Source organism: Pseudorca crassidens, chromosome 17 (assembly GCF_039906515.1).
Source record: "Pseudorca crassidens isolate mPseCra1 chromosome 17, mPseCra1.hap1, whole genome shotgun sequence".
Lineage (NCBI taxonomy): Eukaryota > Metazoa > Chordata > Mammalia > Artiodactyla > Delphinidae > Pseudorca > Pseudorca crassidens.
Genome location: NC_090312.1, coordinates 19,831,203 through 19,851,431, shown reverse-complemented (window position 1 = coordinate 19,851,431; position 20,229 = coordinate 19,831,203). Strand labels below are relative to the sequence as shown.

Genomic DNA, 20,229 nt, shown 5'->3' with positions numbered 1-20,229 from the left:
CTCTCCCGTTGCGGAGCACAGGCTCCAGATGCGCAGGCTCAGTGGCCATGACTCACGGGCCCAGCCGCTCTGCGGCATGTGGGATCTTCCCGGACTGGGGCACGAACCCGCGTTCCCTGCATCGGCAGGCAGACTCTCAACCGCTGCGCCACCAGGGAAGCCCTAATAAAAGCTTTGAAACAACTTGATCAGAAGAACCTGTTCCTCCAGACTTCAAGATATTTTTAAAATAGATAGGTGAGAGAGGATATTCAGGAGTTCTTCTGTTTCCTCTGCCCTTCTGATTTCCCATAGATATGTACCTCATCTACCTCATCCGGGCCACCACAGTTGAATATTAAGGATGTCCTTTTTTCTATGTGAACTACATCCAACTAAGAAGAGGGCCCAATACAAGAAATGTGTACATTTTATGCATGAACTATACCAGAAGCAAACACTCTAATTTATGTGAAATAAAGACCAAATAAAACCAGAAGAAAACTGAATGTGTGATTTATTATATTTAAGATTGGTCTATAAGGCTTAAATATGTCTGTCATAATTAACAGTAAGTGAATGCAACTTTACAAAATCAGTATTTCAATACAGTACAGGACTAAATGTGGCAACTGTGCATTGAAAAATTGATATTTCCTCAATGCAAATATCAAACGTGCAGCACCATTTAGAAGCTTCCACTAAAAACGCAAGCTGCAGTAATTATTACAAGCTCTACTCAGAACACAAGACTACCTATATCAAGCGTTAGGGGAAAACAGTGGAGTCATTCAGGCGTAATATGTCAGATTTGGTACAGGATTAAAATACTAACTTTTTTTAATGTCCTGGTTTCAAATTAATAAATACAAAAATAATATAAAAATATACACCAGTTGATAAGACTGCACCGCAGAGGATCAGAAGGTTAAATCTCGCTCTCATATGTATGCAGGTATGTCTTTAGCGTCAGAATTTCTGGATAGCTGCGGCTGGTCTTGCGGAAGAAATCCAGACTGGTAAGATGTTCGATGTCCCGCACCCGAGCCGTGTGCATCTTTATAAGCTCTTCTACCCATTTGGACTCATCCTCTGAGCTCTGCAACAGAAAGGGAGTACAGAGTCAGAATTTTCCAAAGGAGTTTCTCTACACGGTCCATTTGCTCCACGTCCACAAATGACCTCTACATACTCCTGCACCCAAAGCCAAGGCGTGTTATTCCTTCCTGGCCTCCCCGCCTCTCTCCCACAGTGCTGCTGGCAACGGGCCACAAATACGGGTCCTTGGCTGTGAACATTTTCAGCAGCAATTAGCTGTACCAAATAAACCAGATGTGTGATGCGAAACGGCATTCGATGCAACATGTTCTTCTAACATAAATCAAAATTGGGAAAACCAAAGGCCCTGGAGAATTCAGTGATGTGTTTCTTTCCCCTGCTGTCAAATTGCAATGAGAAGTACAGAGCATGAGGATTAGGAATGCTCCTCTGCCTCCCAAGGAAAGGAAAGAGCTTGTGCCCGATGCACAAAATGATGTGTGTGCATTTCTAGTCCTTCAGAAGAATGTGCTAGATCAAGGACATCCTCTACTAGACGGCAGTGAATTGATATTTGAATGAGTTCGACTCTAAGCAGCTCAGTTGATACACCTGGCACTTTGGGGCCCAAGAGGCCTGAGTTGGAATCGCAACTCTTCCACTTCCTGGCTGTGAGACCTTGCTGAAGCTGCTTGACCTCTCTAGGCCTCGGTTTCTTCATTGGTTCATAAGAATAATAATGCTTACTTCAGCTCCCTGGGAAGGAGGAAGGAGAGGAAGGAAGAAGGGGAAAAAAATGAGTAAAGTAAGGAAACAACATCATGGGTTTTCCCATGATGGGAAGGAAGGAAATCTCTTTCTGTCTTAACTACTTAACAAAAATTGCCTCACTGGCACAAATTCGAGATGAAAGACATTTAAATGTCCCACACTAAACAATTTATTTCACATCTAAGTAGAAACAAAAAGGCAGTGCAGATAAAGCAGTCCTTTACATTTAAAAAATATCTTCTTTCACTGTTGAGGGAACTTGAGAGAAGGAACGAGATCTGAGAACCTTGAGAATATGGAGAAATGTCTACCTTCGTCAGTAGACATGGGGCAGGAGGGTCTTTGCCAATAATTTTATTCCCAAATGCCTCCGGAATTGCAATGGCTTCCAAAAGTCTTTCTACAAGTCGAAGGGTAGCTGTGCGTCCCAGGGCTGAGAACGTTCAAGCATGCCCTCGCCCAAGTCTTTGACTGCAAGTGGTCTCAATGAACGACCCACCAAAGCCCAAGAACCTGCACTGGGTTTTCTCAGAAAGCTCCAACCCACACGGACCTGGACAGGGAGCTCCGGCAGCTTGTGCCAGTGCTAAATATGTACAGGAGGGTGTTGGTTCAGGAAACTGATGCCTGGCCATCCCAGGCAAAATGAAGAAACAGGAAGAAATTGCTTTGCAGGCTGGGGGAAATAAGGATTTTAACCCTCCACGCCCCACCCTCCTAACCCAAGCTAACCAAGATCTCTGCAAGTCATAGGAAAGAACAGGCCCAAATATAACTCTACCCACAACGGTACTGACCAATCCTCCGTGTGACCACATAATTAACGAAGTAGGAGGTCTCCAAATGGGTCGGGACCCCCTCAGAGTAAGCAGAGTAAGCATGAAGTGATATTTTCGGGAGAATTTTCATATTCAACTCATTTATTTGAGTTTTCAATGGTCAGTAAGTCTAATGTTTCCTTTGTAAATGTAAGTCATTTGAATGTGTGGACAAGAAGTGAAAAGGTTTTTCCTAATTTAAATAATGGCTAGCCGGGATTATACAAATTTGGGGGAAAATCTGTCTTTGGCTATTTCTTTCCTTGGGAAGTGATTTGCCAATTTCATTTGAGGGGCATTCTCCTCTGGTTCTCACAGGCTAAAATCCGGCCTCCAATTAGTCAAAATACTGGGCTATGTTACACATGAAGAAAAGGCCTTCTGCCTCTTGCTAGCAATCCACAGAAGGATTTGCTGCAGGAGACTCTAGTACAAAATGCAAAACTAATAAAAGCCGAATAAAAGTTCATGTGCTCCAAGAGAGGAAAAGAAAAACTTTAAAAATAAATTTAAAAAATAAATAACTTTACACATTAATGCAAACGAAAGCACAGTCCAGGAACTTGCTTAGTGTTTTTCTTGCTAATGGACATTTATCCTTCACCTGCCTTTTCTCCCTAACTTCCTCCCAAGTGAATTTGTGAATTCAAGTCCCAGAAGTCTTAAGGTGGACTTTAAGGCAAGGACAGGTGTCTACGTAGGCAGGGGGTTCTTCAATAAGAGGCACGCTGGCCTTGAACTCTATAAGAAATACCCCTAAGCTCTGTGCAAAGAGGAAGATGTATGAGGACATCAGTGGATTTCATTTGTCAGATGTAACATCGGGGTGAATAAAGAACTGCCTCTGAGCTGAGTTCAGAACAACGTTTTTCAAACTCCTGCATCACCAAATTCCCCTAATGACAGGGAAATGTGAACATACATCCCCCAGGAATTGAGGTGTCTCTTAAATGGCCTACTTTAAGTCTGAAATGTCTTTGTAGTCTCTGCCTTATCTTAAACCTGTATGGCAATTTTGAATTTAACTCCATAAAATATGTGTTTCCTTTTCTGCAAAACTTTTACCTCCCCACAACAAGATTTTAGTAAAACTGAAGTTCAAAAAAGTACATCATGCTATGCAGAGGCATTACATCCCTCTCGGGTATGCCATTACCTAGTCTCGAGGGCTGTGAACAATCGAAATTGAGAAAGTCGAGCCAATAAATTGAGGACAGCTCCTCTCTCACTTGAAGTTCCCTTGCTTCTCCACCTCCCATCCAATTATTTCTAAGATCTTATTTATCCTTCCAGTACAGTATTGCTGCCTTCCACCTTCCTTTAGAAATTTCCAAGACCACACCCAGTTCAAATTCTGTTCCCTCAATCCTGGGAATCTTGCCAAAGACCTTTGAGGACCATGCCTGATCCCCTCCAATTCAAATTTATCTCCCCCAAACAGAGTCTACAATGTTGCTCTTATGCCTAAACATTTTCCGTGGTTATCTAATGTCTGTGCAATGAGAAAAAAGTCTTAAGGCCCCAAGCTTCCACTATAGAAATCTGACAAATTTGAAAAAGGATGGGCTTTTGGAATCAGAGGCCTTGAATCTAAAGTTCTACTTTTCTACTGACTAACCAGTAACCATGTTACATACTTTTTCTTTATGAGCTACAGGTTTCTCAAGAGTTAATGAAAGGGGAGGGGAAGGAGCTCATATATATCTGCCTAATAGGGTAATGAGATGATCAGAAGTAATGAATGAAAGGACCTGCACAGTACTTGGATAGTAACATGGACTCAATCAATGATAACTACTACTACTATGGCCGCTATGACTACTACCACGACTACTTTTACTTTAAATCTGATTCCATGCAAACTTTAAAACCTTACCTCCCACTATGATCCTCATTTCCAATATTCTAGCCAACTTAATTAGCTTTTTCAGCCATATTTCAATTTTTTGTCTGCACCTGTTATTTTGTTTTGCATGGTCATAGCCTCAATCTTCACCTGTAATTGGAGCCATACCCCCAAAGCTGCCTTGTCCACGAAGCTGAAAATCTCTGTTGAAGCTATTCTTAAGGGTCTTTGCCTTTTAGTGAAGCAATTTCTGTGCTTGTTCCATTTACTTTCCCCCTTGAAGGCTGCCTGGAGTGTGACTATGTTAAACACACCATCATTTTTCCCAGGGTACCTTACCTAATTAAGGAATTTGAGTACTGCTTTTTGACTAAAAATCTTCCTCTGTAGATTTTATCTCCTATTCTATTATATAAACAAAAGCATAGAGACTATTACTTCTAAGATCAATCTTGGAGCACAGGATTTCCATCACATTAAAGAAACCTGGAGTAATCACGTGATTTGTCCCTGAGTGCAGCATTAGTACAGAGCCAGGAGCACAGAGCACGGATCCTGTCTGCCTTCCTGAGGCTTTTTTGCCATGCCATCCTCCTTTCACGTTGGAATAAGTGAATCAAGAGTCATCTGTGCTATTTAAGAATGGGGTGACCTGTTACGTCTGCCCTCATAACTAGTAGCAAATGAAACTCTGATTTGTAAAGTATATATTCCTGTGTGTGTGTCTTTTTAAAAAAGTTTTTATGAATGAAATGTTCAAACATCCACAAAAGTAGAGCAAATGATATAATGAGCTCCTGAGAACTCTTCCCTCATTTCAGTAATTACCAAAATTGTGTTACTTTTCACTTTCTACAAAATATCTATGTCTTTTGCAAAATAGAAAACATGGGCACTTCTATCATTTGCCAAAATCAAACACAGAAATAGAACAACATTAAATGCACACACATCCCACAGACCCCTATGCTGAAAAATAAAAAGCCATTAGAGCACGAAGTTCCCAAGTGTTATGCAAAGTTTCCTTTGGGTCCTTTCTAAAGACCCAATTTGTGTAGTGCAAATGTTTTATGATAAGTATGTCCTAGTTCAAGGGTGGGAATATAAATTAAGACACCAAGATGAATTCCGTCAGCAAATCCTAAAGGACACTGTTCTTGAACTCACATTGCAGCTTTCATCATTGTCCGGTCTGTGAGGAAGTATGAATGAGGAGACAGAGAGGGGGCCGTCACACTTGTCGGCGGGCTGGGTGAAATCCAGGCAGCTGGTGATGATGCTGTAGTAGTGAGTTGGAACAGGAATAGAACTGCCTTCCACATACCTGAAACAGGAAGGCAAAACCAAACTCTAGCCGAGGTAGTAGCTTTCTTTTTTAAATGGTGGCCAGCGAATATTGCCCAAGTCACGAAAATTAAATTTCACTCAATGGAGTCATTTTTCACTTACAGGTGTTAACCCACTTCTATATCTTTGAATATCATGTTTTCAATGCCTGGAATCCCCTCTTTCTCTCAACCTGGTAGACTGAAAAAGATACTCCAGACAAAGAAAACAGCTTGAACCAATTCTCAGAGGCGGGACATAATGCATAGGTCAATGGAGTAGAAACGTAAGTCTGGAAGAGTCAATAAAAGTCAAAGTAAGGGGGGCTCTGAGTGCCAAAGTTGTAGAGTTTGGGCACTATTTTTCAGGCAGTAATGCTCCACTGAAGGTTTCTGTGCTAGGAAGTACCATTATGAGATCCATGTTTCAGGAAAATAACTTTCATAGACTTGTATAAAATGGACCAGAGGCAGAAAACACAGGAGCTAGGAGAGCGATAGCCCTTCCAGCCACAGTGAGATCCTGAACTTGGTACAGTTGGTACAGAGAATTCATTTACTAAAGAAAATTCTAAGAACTGAGTGCTACTGATGAGTTACAAAAGTATAAAAAATTATTTTGAGTAGAGCATAGTATAGAAATTCATAATTCCTTACCTGGTTTTCTATTATCTTAATCATTTCAAAATATTGAAATTATAATTGAACTAACAGTATAATTTGGGCTGAAAACTATGACAATAATCAGCAATAAAATAAATGTACAAGTAGGATAAAATTTCTCTTATGGATGACTGGAAAGGGGGTAGGATAACACCTATTTTATTAGTTATATATATGAAAAAAATTAGCATTTTATGTCTGTCTGTCAATCACAATGAAACCCTCTCATATTTTGTGTTGCTCTCTAACTGTTTCATGCATCTATAAAATTAAATGAAGAGGGCTTCCCTGGTGGTGCAGTGGTTAAGAATCTGCCTGCCAATGCAGGGGACACAGGTTGGAGTCCTGGTCCGGGAAGATCCCACGTGCCGCAGAGCAACTAAGCCCGTGTGCCACAACTACTGAGCCTGCGCTCTAGAGCCCGCAAGCCACAACTACTGAGCCCATGTGCCACAACTACTGAAGCCCGCGTGCCTTGAGCCGTGCTCCGCAACAAGAGAAGGCACCTCAATGAGAAGCTCTCACACTGAAACGAAGAGTAGCTCCCGCTTGCCACAACTAGAGAAAGCCTGCATGCAGCAACGAAGATCCAACGCAGCCAAAAATAAAATTTAAAAAATCTTTTAAAAGAGTTCTTCAAATATTAGGTATATCAGCTCCTTAAAAAAAAATTAAATGATGACCTATTATGAATTTGTTGTATTTATATCTTCTTACTTTCTCCACCAGACTGTAAGTTCCTTATGAACAGAGTATGCCTTTTATATCCCTAATAGCACCACAGAGAGGGATAGAAATGAGATTTGACCAAAGTTTATATGTAATTTCCTATTGAAATGTACTGACTCAGAAAACCTAAGGAATTCCAGAAGTCCCCCCCAAATAGTGAACACAAGTGAAAATTATCATCTTCCCACTAAAGAGTTGTTGAAGAATAAAGTTAAAAAATTTTCTAATCTTTTGATACATTTTCTTTCATGAAAATGAAAAGTGCATTTATTTACCACAAATCCTAATTCCTTTCCAACCACCAATGCCTCGTTTAATCACAGGTCCAAAAGAACTGAAGAAATCACAAGGAGATTCGAAGAGCAACAGGTTTAAGAGGTATCAGCTCTTCTCTAGTACGTGAATATTTGAAAAATATTCTTGAGTGAGATCTTGGAATTTAAAAGCACACGTTGCGTGGGAATGAAAAGCTTACTGTTTGATTTTGTCTTGTGTGTCATGTAAGCCGTCGTAGTCATAGTCAAAAATTGGTCCACTTATCACATTAACTCCATTTCTTTCTGAAGCATATTTCTTCACCAGAACCCTTTGGAAATAATTCCAGACTCCTGTACAAAAACAAAATCAGTTCTCCGTAAACAAAACTCCTTGCTTTGGCCAAATTCTCTCTTGGATGCATTAAACAAGCCAAATGTCACAAGCCAAGAGACAGTAGATCTGTTGTGATTCTTAAGAGCAATCCATCCTAAAGCATTAGCTGTGGGTGTGTCATTTATGAACCGGCCGAGAGAAAGATACAGAGACAATGGTAGAGGAGTTTAACGTAGCCCAACCAGTCAGGGAAGGATTTACGGGTGAAGTGGTTACTAGGCTGAGATCTGAAGGACAAGTGGGTGTTTCTGAGGCAAAGAGGTGGAGACAACATTCCAGGCAGAGAGAATAGTATGTGCAACAGGGGAAGTATGGTGTTTGTGGGAAATTGAAAAAAGGCTTTAATCTACTTTCTCTTCTTTCACATGTCGTAGATGGGCTAATTCTCAAGTTTATGTCTCTAGCCCTAACCTTTCCAGGCAACTCCAGACATGTTATCCAACCAGCCCTCTCAGGGTGCATTTGAAAACCTAATAATCATATCTAACAAAAAATTATCCAAACAGAATTCTTGATTTTTCATCCACTCCTGATCCAACTCTTGGCTTCTCCATCACAGCCAGTGGCACTCGCACTCACCCCGATGTTCAGGTCAAAATCTTAGGATTCATCCCTGACTTCTCTCCTTACTTCATATGCATGTGAACAAGTCCTGTTAGTGCTACCTCTAAAATACATCCCAGTCTTCCAAATCTGACCACTCCTCACAATTTTCACTGCATCCACCCTGGTCTAAGTCACTATCCTCTTTGCAATGAACTACCACAAAAGACTACTTGGCACCTTGGGAGAAACTCTTCCTTCCCCGTAGCCCATTCTCTTTGGAGCAGCCAGATGGATCCTTCTACACTATAAATGTGATTGTATCACATTTCTGCAACACCCACCTCTAACACTCCAGATGATTTCTCACTGTAATTAAAATAAAATCCCAACTTTCCACCATGGCCCTTGCCTCCCTCCATGACTTTTCCTCCTATTCCTTTCCCCCTCAGGTACATGCCTTTCTTCCTGTCTCCCTACTCACTAAACTTGTTTCAGAGTAAGATTTTGCATATGCGTTTCCCTTCATCTGGAAAACATGTCCCCTGACTAGGCATGCCTAGTTTCTCCTCCGCTATTCCTTTCTCACTTTCATGGTCATCCTCTAGAGAGGATTTCCTTGGCCTCGCTAGCTCCAATTTACACGATAGTCAATCACAGGGGAAGGAGAGGGGCAGAATGGAAAAGGGAAAAGGCAAAAGAAGGGAATAACAGAAGACGACAGGAAAGGCAAACCAAAGAAGTTGGCTCTAACATGTTAGATTTAACTTACCATGCTCTATTCTAAATTGGGGTTTTGAGGTTCAGGCTGTTATCATTTTTACCTCCCCTTATTAGAAAATGCTTGGGCATTTTTCCCATAGTGCTTCAACTGCTGATCCTCTATTCTAAATGAGAAAGACAGAGCAGCCCACCAGAGCCAAAATACCATGGATAATTATTTGCAATAAAGAAATGAGGACAGTGGGGAAGAAGTTCAAATGTTAACTTAAGCGTAAAAATTGGAGAGCCATAGAGGGAAAGAAATAACAATGAGAACAGTCAAAAGGCCAAACCCGCAGAAATGTGGCATGCGAGAAAACCATTCCCCTAGTGAAGGAGGACAGCGGGCCCTCTGTGAAAGGCCTTTGGCCACACCAGCCTCAGGGTGGTACCGTGTGCTTCCTCTATTGCTGCTTGGTCAAAAAGGCATCAGTAAAGGATAAAGAAATCCAGGAAACCCTGATTTGTGGAAATTCAATGAAGCTGCATTCCATGTAATATTACGACAAATGGATCTACGGGGGTTTGTGAAACATTTCTCAGCTGGGGCTGAGAACAAACGAGGAAACCTTTTAAAAGCATACTTTAATTTTTCACTCATAGGCAAGAGATTCTACCTTTGAATAAGCCTTTATTTACTAACTTAGGACATCAAATAAACATTTTTTTTTTCTCTAAACCGTGTTGGCCATTTCACCAACGTCAAGTTGAGGAGGCTCGGCTCTGTAGATGACATTCCACCATCTCGTGTCCTATTGTGAGACTTTATTTCAGCCCTGAGAGTCATGTAACACAGCCCAATACTCCTTTAGAAAGTGGAGTTACGTAGAAGTGTTCCCTTTTCCTACCTTTCCTATAAGCATATATGTCTGCTCACTGTAAATAAACCGAAGGGAGGGCAAAGCTACTCTATAATGCTTTCTCTGTCTTTGAATACATGGATGGTTGGATGGATGGAGGGATGCATGGATGGAGGGAATATGGATGGATAGGCAAATGAATGAATTCTTTGTTAGCAGACATAGAAAATGGATTGTTTTTGTCATCGGACAGTTAAGTTACAAATCCATAGAAGCCATAGAAGTCATGCAATCAAATCTCATAATTTTATAAATGACAGGCTAGATGGCATTTCTATGATCACATAGCCAGTGTTCACACTCCAGAGACCAGAACTCAGTTTTGGGGCTGGGGCTCACTGTGCCTATACCATTCATTTCATCACTACCATCCACGAATATTTATGTCATATACAAAGAAATTATGAGTGTATATAATTTGCACAGCCCTAAAACCTACTGAACTTAATTCTCTGATGATTCAGAAGACCCTTTAAGCTCTTGCTGGGTTTCGGGGTTAATATTCAGAATACGTCGCCATCCCACTAAAGGAAAAAGGTGTTAGTGGCTTTTACTGTAACATTCTATAAATAAATACAGATGCTGTTAAATGTCAGGTAGCCTCCAAAATACAGAGAAGACTCTTTTAAACCACTGAGCATTGAAATAGAGAGAACACCGGATTCGAAGGAAAGCACAAACTTGGTTTAGCTCAGCTTCTGCCATTCATGGGTCACTTCTTGTGACTTCAATTTCTTAATTATAAACAAGGGATAAAAAAAACCTGCCAAGCTCCCTCACAGATTCATATTTTGGCTTAGCAGTAGAGAATTTACATTAAAGTTCTTCAAAAATTATAAAGGCTAAACACATGAAAGGTATTATTATTATTAAAATGAATAGAGAGGTAGGAAAGGTAAGTGGTAAATTTAGAAACATTTCTTTCCACAAATAATAGTCTACTAGGTAAATATTAGACTTACGTTTGAAAGCAGGATACATTGGAACCATATTGGTTACAAGGAATGCATCATATTTAGTTTCTGGCAAAGAGCTCAGATCTAAACATTGGGAAAACAAATAGTGCCCATTACATAATAAAATCGACATCAATAAAAAAAGGAATCTTCTAAAATGGTCCAAACAGCATGAAATGCATGTATCTACTCTTTTATTCCTACTTATCCCATTCTTTATATACCATTTCCTACTTCCCTTCCCACTCAATCTCTTTTCTTCAATCTCTTTTCTCAATAGTTCTCCTTAAAAAAATTTTTATGATTCTTTTTCTTCCTACTTAGTCTTGGGTCTACTAAGTATTTTATAAAAGAATTCTTTGATTTTACTGGCATAATTTGGACTTTTAAAAAAATGCCATCAAGGTAATGAGAGAGAATTAAAGGGCTTCATGTATTCTTAAGAGATCACCTCTATAGTATTATGTAAAAGATTTATGTCAATAATTTCCTATTTCACTTTCAGATGCTCATTTAGTGATGTCAGGTGACACACAGAATATTCCCTTGCATTTTAGAATTCCCCGGGAATAGGATTTGTGAAAGCTGGTTTCTTTTCTGGCGGCTGCTTTTGGAAGGCTCCCAGAGAAGTTCATCTCCTCAATCTCTTGAGCGCCCCTCTGGTTTTTAGGTTTTTTAGAAAACCTAAAAACCACTGAAATCCTAAATACCAAGTTGCACACGCCAGACTCCACAAAATAACATCCCTCTAGAATGGTCAGATCCTGCTATCTGTAACTTACAAGGAGGAAAGAGGAATCCATAGGACATCTGTTTATCATTTTTGTAGGCCAAACAGCTCTGACTGAAACTCGGAGAAACACGGACATCAGGCCGGACGCAATTGGTCAGGTGTTCAGGGATGCCAGAGACCTCAGCCTGTATGGTAGTCACAGGTAGTCAGCAATGCCATGGCAGAGATAACACCAAACCAACAGGGAAATACTGAAGCCAGATCGTTTGGTTCCAGACAGCCAGAATCAAAGCCCCATTAGCTTTTACTATAGCTCATATTCTGATATTGACTCTTTTTTTTTTTTTCTAAGGACCTCAGTTTTAAATGTACTAAGCTAGTAACTTTTTAACTCTTATGTCTTTAGTAGCAGGACTCTCTGATCAGTCTTAGGTGAAACAATAATACGCAAGGCAGAAATCTCACTGTTGATATAACAAATGAGATTCCACATAAGACAGCTTAAAAAATAATATTCTGAGAAATAATATAGACATATCTCCTATTTTTAAAAAAAAGACTATATATGTATTGTATGTGCCTGAGTACAAATGAATAAGAAGCTGTGTTTGGGGCAGTGGAAATAGTCATTTGTATTCAGAGTCTAAAAACATAGTTCAACTGCCCAATGAATTTTTCTAATTCCTGATATAAACTTTCTTACCTCATCTTTACCAAAACTGAAACCCCGACATAAAAACCTTCATTAAAAAAGAACAGGATGTTGATAGTGGGGCAGGCTATACATGTGTGGAGCCGTGGGTATATGGGAAATTTCTGTCCCTCCCATTCAGTTTTGCTCTGAACCTAAAACTGCTCTAAAAAATAAAGTCTATTAAAACAAATGGCCAGATATTGGTGGCTTCTGTAACTAGTGGATCATGTCGAGCAGAGTAAAAAAAAACTAAAAGAATTAGTATGCTATGCTATTTCACCTATTACCATGAAGTTTTTAGAACACTGCAGAAAGTCTAATTCAAAATATTTTACAACAGATCCAATATAGGATTTCTTTCATCAGGAAAACTTAAAATCTTGTCTAAGACAATTCTGTTCAGCAAACAATCATTATCTTAAGGCAAGGAGCGTAATGACATGAAGAACATGAAACCCAGTTTTCTCAATGACCTGTTTGGAAACAGTGTACGATGTCCAGAGTGGCATTAGGAATATTTCACTATAACTGCTTTCAAAGTCAGTGTGATACAAGATATCATATCTAGTCCGATAAAGCACTGCAGGCCGTCCATAGAGGAGGTGTCTCTCTAGGAAAGAAAAAAATAAACTGTCTTAAACGCATATTAAACTGTACATCAAATGTTAAAGAAATATTGAAAGAGTCAAATTGTCCACGATTTGCTTGCTTACTTATTAATAATGTAGCTCCTTCTTCTTAATTTAATCAGGTTAGTTTTCCTAACACTTCTGTGGTTTATTTGATCACCTAAGCGTGGGTCAAGGCTTACAGTTATCAAAACTGTAATGTAAATACCATATTTATTTGAATGGTTTTTTTCAGTTATAAAGAATTTTAATCTGTATGGGAAAGACAATTATTTATTAAATTTTGAAATGATTCAGCTGAATGGGAAGTCAAGACAATTAGATTTTTATAGAATTAATTCACTTGACCCTGGAAAGGCTCATCAAATTAACCAAAGATTTAATTAAGAGGAAGGTACTCTTTGATCATTATTTGTAAACTGCAACTCAAATATGCATTATTTCAGCATAAAAAGTGAGTACTAATGAGCATTTAAAGTAAGTAGCTTTGTGACATGGAGGAAAACTCTTTAGGTAAGAACTTAAAGGAACATGTATAGATAAAATAAGTGGCATTCAAGGGGGTCCTTTAAATACAAAAGGGAGGTCATCGGTTACCAAAGAACTCAGTTAAGACCCCAGAATGTAGATTCAGACCCCTAAGAGGAAGCTCTCCTCTTAGGAAAAAATAAAGGTTTGAAACTTTATTCTTCTAGGAAGAAGACATGGGAGATTAATGTGCAAACCTTCATTCTACGCCCACAATAAATGCCTCAAGCTTGATCTGCCCATTTTAGACAGGCTAAAGTCAGAACTGCCATAGATTCATAGAAATTGGGGTCCTGCAGACCAAAATATTGAGAGACTGAGGCTTTGGCAATTCACAATCCCCTAAGTGATAATCCAAAAAAAAAAATTGTTTTACTATGATTTCTATTAGAAAAAAGTCAGTTCTGGCACTTACTAAATTATGTATACATGTTGCTTTAATTAAAGTATTACCATTCTACACAAGTAACAGAGAAAACCCTTTGTAGATTACTTTGCAAGACCCTCCCAAGTAGAACTGCTGATTTGAGGCAAAACAGCCCACAGTTCACAGCACAAGCCTGTTCTGGGTAGTTGGGCTTTGTCAACATTGCAGTAAATGTAGAAGTCTTGGTAAAGCCACCAAATTTGGGGACCCACCCCTAAGAATTAGAACATAATATGCTAATATCGTATAAATGAAATATAATGAAAAGCCAGCAAATCATAACAGTAGTACTTGGGAGCAGTTTACCAGGTCAGACTTTCCTTCAAAACTCAAACCAAACCTTTTCTAGCTTCAAAATTTCCATTAACGTTTTCCTTGATTTCATTTTTGCTGCCTCTGAATTTCCTGGTTTCAGCTGGAAGCAGAAGTATCAAGATTCTTTGAGAAGCTATTCTCTTTTTATCATTCAAGTTTTAATGCTTACCCAACACATTCCTCCAAGCTCAGATGCAAACCTGGCATATTATCCAATCTATCCCATTAAGAGGACAACAAAACAGCAGCCATAGTCCTCTATGCAACACCCCTCTTTAGAGCAGCCATCAATCAACACTCTTAGACAATCTATAGACTCCACCAACTCTGGTTCCTCCTTATTTCTCACCATTCCTCAACATAGCACTCCATTCCATGAAGGCTGATTGATTTGTAATACTGCTCATAATCATTGTCAACAACTCTATGCTATTATATATATGACTCCTTTTCTCTCTACTGGGAATAACTTCTCCACCAGTCCTGTCACTTATCTCCCTCCAAATTTTTCATTAATGTATTCCCCCCTCATCAAACATATACTGAGTACCTTCTTTGTGTCAGGCCTTGGGCTATGGAATAGAGATACTTGGTAAAGACAATTAAGATAGAGCTTTTGGGCTTCCCAGGTGGCGCATGGGTTGAGAGACCATCTGCCGATGCAGGGGACATGGGTTCATGCCCCGGTCTGGGAAGATCCCACATGCCGCAGAGCTGCTGGGACCATGAGGCATGGCCACTGAGCCTGCACGTCCGGAGCCTGTGCTCCGCAATGGGAGACGCCACAACAGTGAGAGGCCCGCATACCGCAAAAAAAAAAAAAAAAAAAGATAGAGCTTTTACCCTCAAGAAGCTCACAGTTCAATTAGAGAGACAAACACGGCATAAATAACTAAAATGCAATATGCTGCTCACTATATCAGAGATATCTACATAGTGGAACAGGAAAACAGAGCATGAGGCATGCCGCAGATGGGGATGAGGTGGCATCAGTACGGACCTTACAGAACTTATGAAGCTAAGCCAGAGTGACCCCACATCCCATTTATGCCTGTTGCCCTGGCATAATTGTCCTTCTCACCTTCAAAAGGGGATGACAAATAATATGGTCACATAGCTCAGCTCCCATGAAAGAGACATGGGGAGGAGAGGGAGAAAAGGACAAGAGGGGAAGAGACATCTTAAGAGTCACTTTCTCCTGAAAGATTTCTCCAGTTAAGCTTCTCCATCTCTACTCATGCTTCTGCTCTGCATGTAGAAACTCAATTTTCTTTGGAAATGTGGGTGTCATAGCTCCCAAGATATGCACAACTGCAGTTTTTGGCACACAGTTGGAGCCCAAATATATCATCATCTGACTAACTTTTTCTCAATTGTTAACTGAGCATGTATGACATGAAGAAAAAAAAATGTAGTGGCTTTGGCAGTCTCCTAATATCCAACCAAGTTCCCCAACTGACCCAAAGAATCTACTTGGGTCTTCCTATTGCATAATAGCTTCATCTTAGAAAGAGGTGAAATCATCTTTGCAGTAAGAAACACTTTAAGGTCCAGAAACAAAATTTAGATTTCCCTTTTTCAGTTTATCAGGGTATCAAACAATCACAGGTTCTTGGTCACAGCCTGCTACTCCCTATGACATCTTAGACAAGTCACCCATTGCATTTCTGTTTAGCAAAAAGTCCCTTGTTGAGCCACAAGAGTGTACTTGAAGCTCACTCTTTGGACACATAAGTGCTTCATCTAGAGACCAGCCACCCTGGAGATGAGCCTGCAATCTTCTGCTTTTGAAATATGTTCCTCGTGATTTCTTGATATGGATCTAGGATAGCTTGTGTCTTCCCAGGCTGGGTTCCTACTCCGTGAAATTCCAGACAGAGCCTCCATTCCACACTCCAGTTCCCTGTTTACAATAGTGGCTGGCATTTTTGGTACATGCCACGGTTCTCCTCCAGATACCACGTCGGCAAAATACTGTGAGGCAAATCTTTTTAAGTGGTGTGGACTTCCCCAGCGCTCATTCTTTTTGTCTTCCAAAACTTGGTCATCCAGACTTGAGTGTGTGTTTCTTTTCCCTCTTCAGCTTCCTGATTCATATTCCCACAGATTAGCTGGCTGACTTGAGAGCCACATGAAAATCTCTCCTCTTTTTTGTTTTTATTTTAAACATCTACTCCCACAATATTATGCTCTTACATTTTACCACAAAGTCTCTACCCAAGGTCTTTCCTCTTCCTACGTCCTTTCTCCTCCTTTGCCTTAGAAGTGTCTACTAGCATTTACTGCCATGTCAACCTCCTCTGGGATTAGATTTGATGCCTCTGGTAGGGTCCTGTTCTTTCTTACCTCAACCCTTAAAACACTACGCTGGGGCTTCCCTGGTGGCACAGTGGTTGAGAGTCCGCCTGCCGATGCAGGGGACGCGGGTTCGTGCCCCAGTCCGGGAAGATCCCACATGCCGCGGAGCGGCTGGGCCCATGAGCCATGGCCACTGAGCTTGCGCATCTGGAGCCTGTGCTCCGCAAGGGGAGAGGCCACAACAGTGAGAGGCCCGCGTACCGCAAAAAAAAAAAAAAAAAAAAAGTATACCACAATAATCCTAGGGGAAGGTGATTATTCACCTTATTTACCCTCAAGAGGTCCTTCAGAACAAAACTGAAGGTTATGCATTTCTGTACAAAATCTAAAATGGGTTTTCTTCTACCCAAAAAAAAAGATGTTGGTTTTGTTTTAAAGGCTACCCTTAAACCAAACTTGAAAACAGTATATCTACAAGCTCTCATTTGGAGGCTATAAACAAAAGGTAAAGAGGATCTTAAAAGTCAGGCTGTAAAGTTTGATTTTATTTTGTGTAATGAGGATTTTTCCAAGGAGTTTCTGCATTCTAGGACCACAGCTACTAAGTAAGTGACTTTAAGAGAATCCAAGGGAAACCCTAAGGAACAATCAAAGATAATACCAGAAGACTGGGTGACTTGGGCAGATCTGTGAGTGTTATCACTATCAGACAAGAAATATTTACTGAATTGATGAATCACTGCAACAAGCATACTAACATGCATACTTAATTTTAAAAATAAAGACTAAGATTTTTAGAAACCATAACTTTCAGGTGGCAATGCTGTCAAGAAACAGCACTCTCGGGGCTTTCCTTGTGGCACAGTGGTTGAGAGTCCGTCTGCCGATGCAGGGGACACGGGTTCGTGCCCCGGTCCGGGAAGATCCCACATGCCGCGGAGCGGCTGGGCCCGTGAGCCATGGCCGCTGAGCCTGCGCGTCCGGAGCCTGTGCTCCGCACAGAGACCACAACAGTGAGAGGCCTGCGTACCAAAAAAAAAAAAAAAAAAAAAAACCACTATGCTGTAATTCATCAACTGGCTAAATCTCACAATAAAATAATAACTTAATGAGGACACGGATTTTATCTATTTTGTTTACCATTGTATCTCTACCTCCAACAATGCCAAATATCTATGTGGATAAATAAATGTTTTATTTTATTTTGCAGTACACGGGCCTCTCACTGTTGTGGCCTCTCCCGTTGCGGAGCACAGGCTCCGGACGCGTAGGCTCAGCGGCCATGGCTCACGGGCCCAGACGCTCCGCGGCACGTCTGATCTTCCTGGACCAGGGCACGAACCCGTGTCCCCTGCATCGGCAGGTGGACTCTCAACCACTGAGCCACCAGGGAAGCCCTGATTGTTTTATTTTTTAAAAAAATACTGTTCTTTATGACTTTCAAGAACTGGCTTTCTATGTATAACTTGCCTAATATTCCCTCTCTAGCTATTCAGGACTGCTTTAAAGTTAACAAGAATTACTAGTGTTGAAGTCATTTTTCTAACCAAACTAATTTCTCATGGCGTGTGATAAGGAGCCAAACACATAGGTGTTAAGAGGATGTTTAATTCCCTGTCTCACAAAGGTGATAGTGAATGTCAACCTGACTAAGAAAATACAAAACATGGTTTAGCAATGCTAGTAGAGAAAAGACTAAAGTGAAAATAAATAGTGCGATTATTCTTACAGTAAAAATTATACCTGGCTCAAGTGCCAGAATTGCTTGCTGTGAGAAATTTAAATATTTCAATTTCATTCATTTATCCATTGATTCATGGATTACAAAATGAAAATTCAATAAGTTTGCCAAGACATTACATACATGTGATCCAGAAAAGCAGCCATGCAATTAAGATCCGGAATTCACTACAAATGTAGAAATAGTAAAGCTTTAGCAAGAAGTTTAGATCCCAGTTTTTGAAGCTCATATCTGTTCTTCCTCTTCATTTTAGTACAGGACTTGATTCTGTAAGTTTAGTATTCGTAATAAAATATAGCCTAAGATTAATTTAATATACCACTGTTTTGTTACCTCATATTTACCCTGGGTTGTTTCACTGTTGGAATGCATAGCTTTTACATGTGTGTTTGGTACAGATGTATGAGTGGTTTTATGTCATATGACATTAAAACAGTTACATATGAATGTTACAAATGGAATGGGCATGGCCTGTGGTTTATTCTGAAAAAATCAGCTACCTATACGTGTATTTTTTTAAAAAACTCGGCAGGAAAATAATACAACTTTACATTTGTATAGAACTTCAGGTCTACAAAATGGTTTAAAAGCCTCAATATATATTAGAGATAGCCAGAAAGGGGAAGTGATCGCTCTGAGCACAACACATACAGCACCTCGAATTCACGAGGTTCTACTCCAGCAGAGCAGACGTTGACTATTTCCAGTGGGGGACTAGACTTATGACCCAGGACTCACCATAAAGGCCTGAAAGAACTCAGACCAAGAAAATGTCACTTTGCAGCTGAAGAAATGACTGAGACAAGACCCTTAAGGAGACAGACACCAAGAGACAGAGACAGAGAGAAAGAGACAGGAGAGAGAACACCGAGGCTTACATGTATCCTAGAATCTAAATGAGCAAAAGCTTTGCACATAATAAGGCAATGATATATAATTATTTGAATTTCATGTAATAGTTTTAAAGTCTATCTTGTATCACTCCAGCTATTGGCAATTGCAAATAGACATTATTATACACACTAACAAAACAATGCTGTATAAACTTAAACAACCTTACCAAAAGTCTATTGAATATTAAACTGTTAATTATAATAAAAATAAATAAAGTCTCCCTTGTATCATTAGAGACTATCCCATTAGGCCATGAGCAGACCAAGAAGGTGTGCTACCAGGATCCTCCCCTAACATTTTATGTCACCATTGTGAAGTTACATGCTGGAAACTATTGGTGACACAGCTGACAGAACCAGACGTCTCAGAGAAATCAGCTCCCAGCCCAGGGTAGGCGCTCAACAAAAACACGTGAGGGCCCATTTCCATGAAAGTATATAAACTTTAAGCCTCGGTGACATAAAATCATCTAGAGATAAGACACATATTCACCTCTGAGCAGAGCAATGGTGCGGTGAGGTCAATAACTATGGCTCTTTCCAGCCCTGAGAGTCAGTGATTCACCTAGAAGATGCCTCTTATTTTCAAGCTCAGAAGTTTGAGGCCACTGTCTACGCTGACTTGTGGGACTGGTTTTGTCCTATGAGCACACTGTCACGAAAAAACTAAATGAAAGATTTTTTTCCCAGATGGAAATGTTTTAGGACCATGAATAGTCAGGGCTTGAATCAGCGAAAACATTAGAGTCCATTCAAAGTTATCATAATTAACTATTTCATTAGTGACTTTTAGAAGAGAAACATCTCAGTAATATTTCTCTGCCTTGGTGAGTGAATATTTAAAAAACTCAAGTCATGAGACTCCATACTCCTCGATCCTGGCAGCATTGTAATTTTTCCAATTCTAATGACACCGCAGTCCACTAGAGGTTTGATGTCAAACACTTCAAATCACTTCTAGATTTGTGAAGGATTTGTGTACCTTCCATCAACTAAGTCCTATCTCAAAAGCCGTGTTCATCCAATTACA

General features: G+C 40.1%; 1 protein-coding gene across 10 annotated transcripts in view; it reads right to left on the bottom strand.

Moving 5' to 3' along the window:
* Positions 1–479: 479 nt before the first annotated feature.
* The window catches only part of ENPP2 (ectonucleotide pyrophosphatase/phosphodiesterase 2), a 107,973-nt gene continuing 88,223 nt past the window's right edge, over positions 480–20,229 (bottom strand). For 6 of the 10 annotated variants that reach the window (XM_067711413.1, XM_067711412.1, XM_067711407.1 and 3 more), the window contains 7 exons: positions 14,293–14,367; positions 12,842–12,978; positions 11,724–11,859; positions 10,948–11,025; positions 7,645–7,777; positions 5,620–5,776; positions 480–1,078 (listed from right to left, as the gene is read on the bottom strand). In XM_067711413.1, coding sequence (XP_067567514.1) covers positions 908–1,078; positions 5,620–5,776; positions 7,645–7,777; positions 10,948–11,025; positions 11,724–11,859; positions 12,842–12,978; positions 14,293–14,367 — 887 coding nt within the window. In that variant the 3' untranslated portion in view covers positions 480–907. The remainder of the gene's footprint in view (positions 1,079–5,619; positions 5,777–7,644; positions 7,778–10,947; positions 11,026–11,723; positions 11,860–12,841; positions 12,979–14,292; positions 14,368–20,229) is intronic. The other 4 variants (XM_067711409.1, XM_067711411.1, XM_067711416.1 and 1 more) reach the window with 1 other exon arrangement.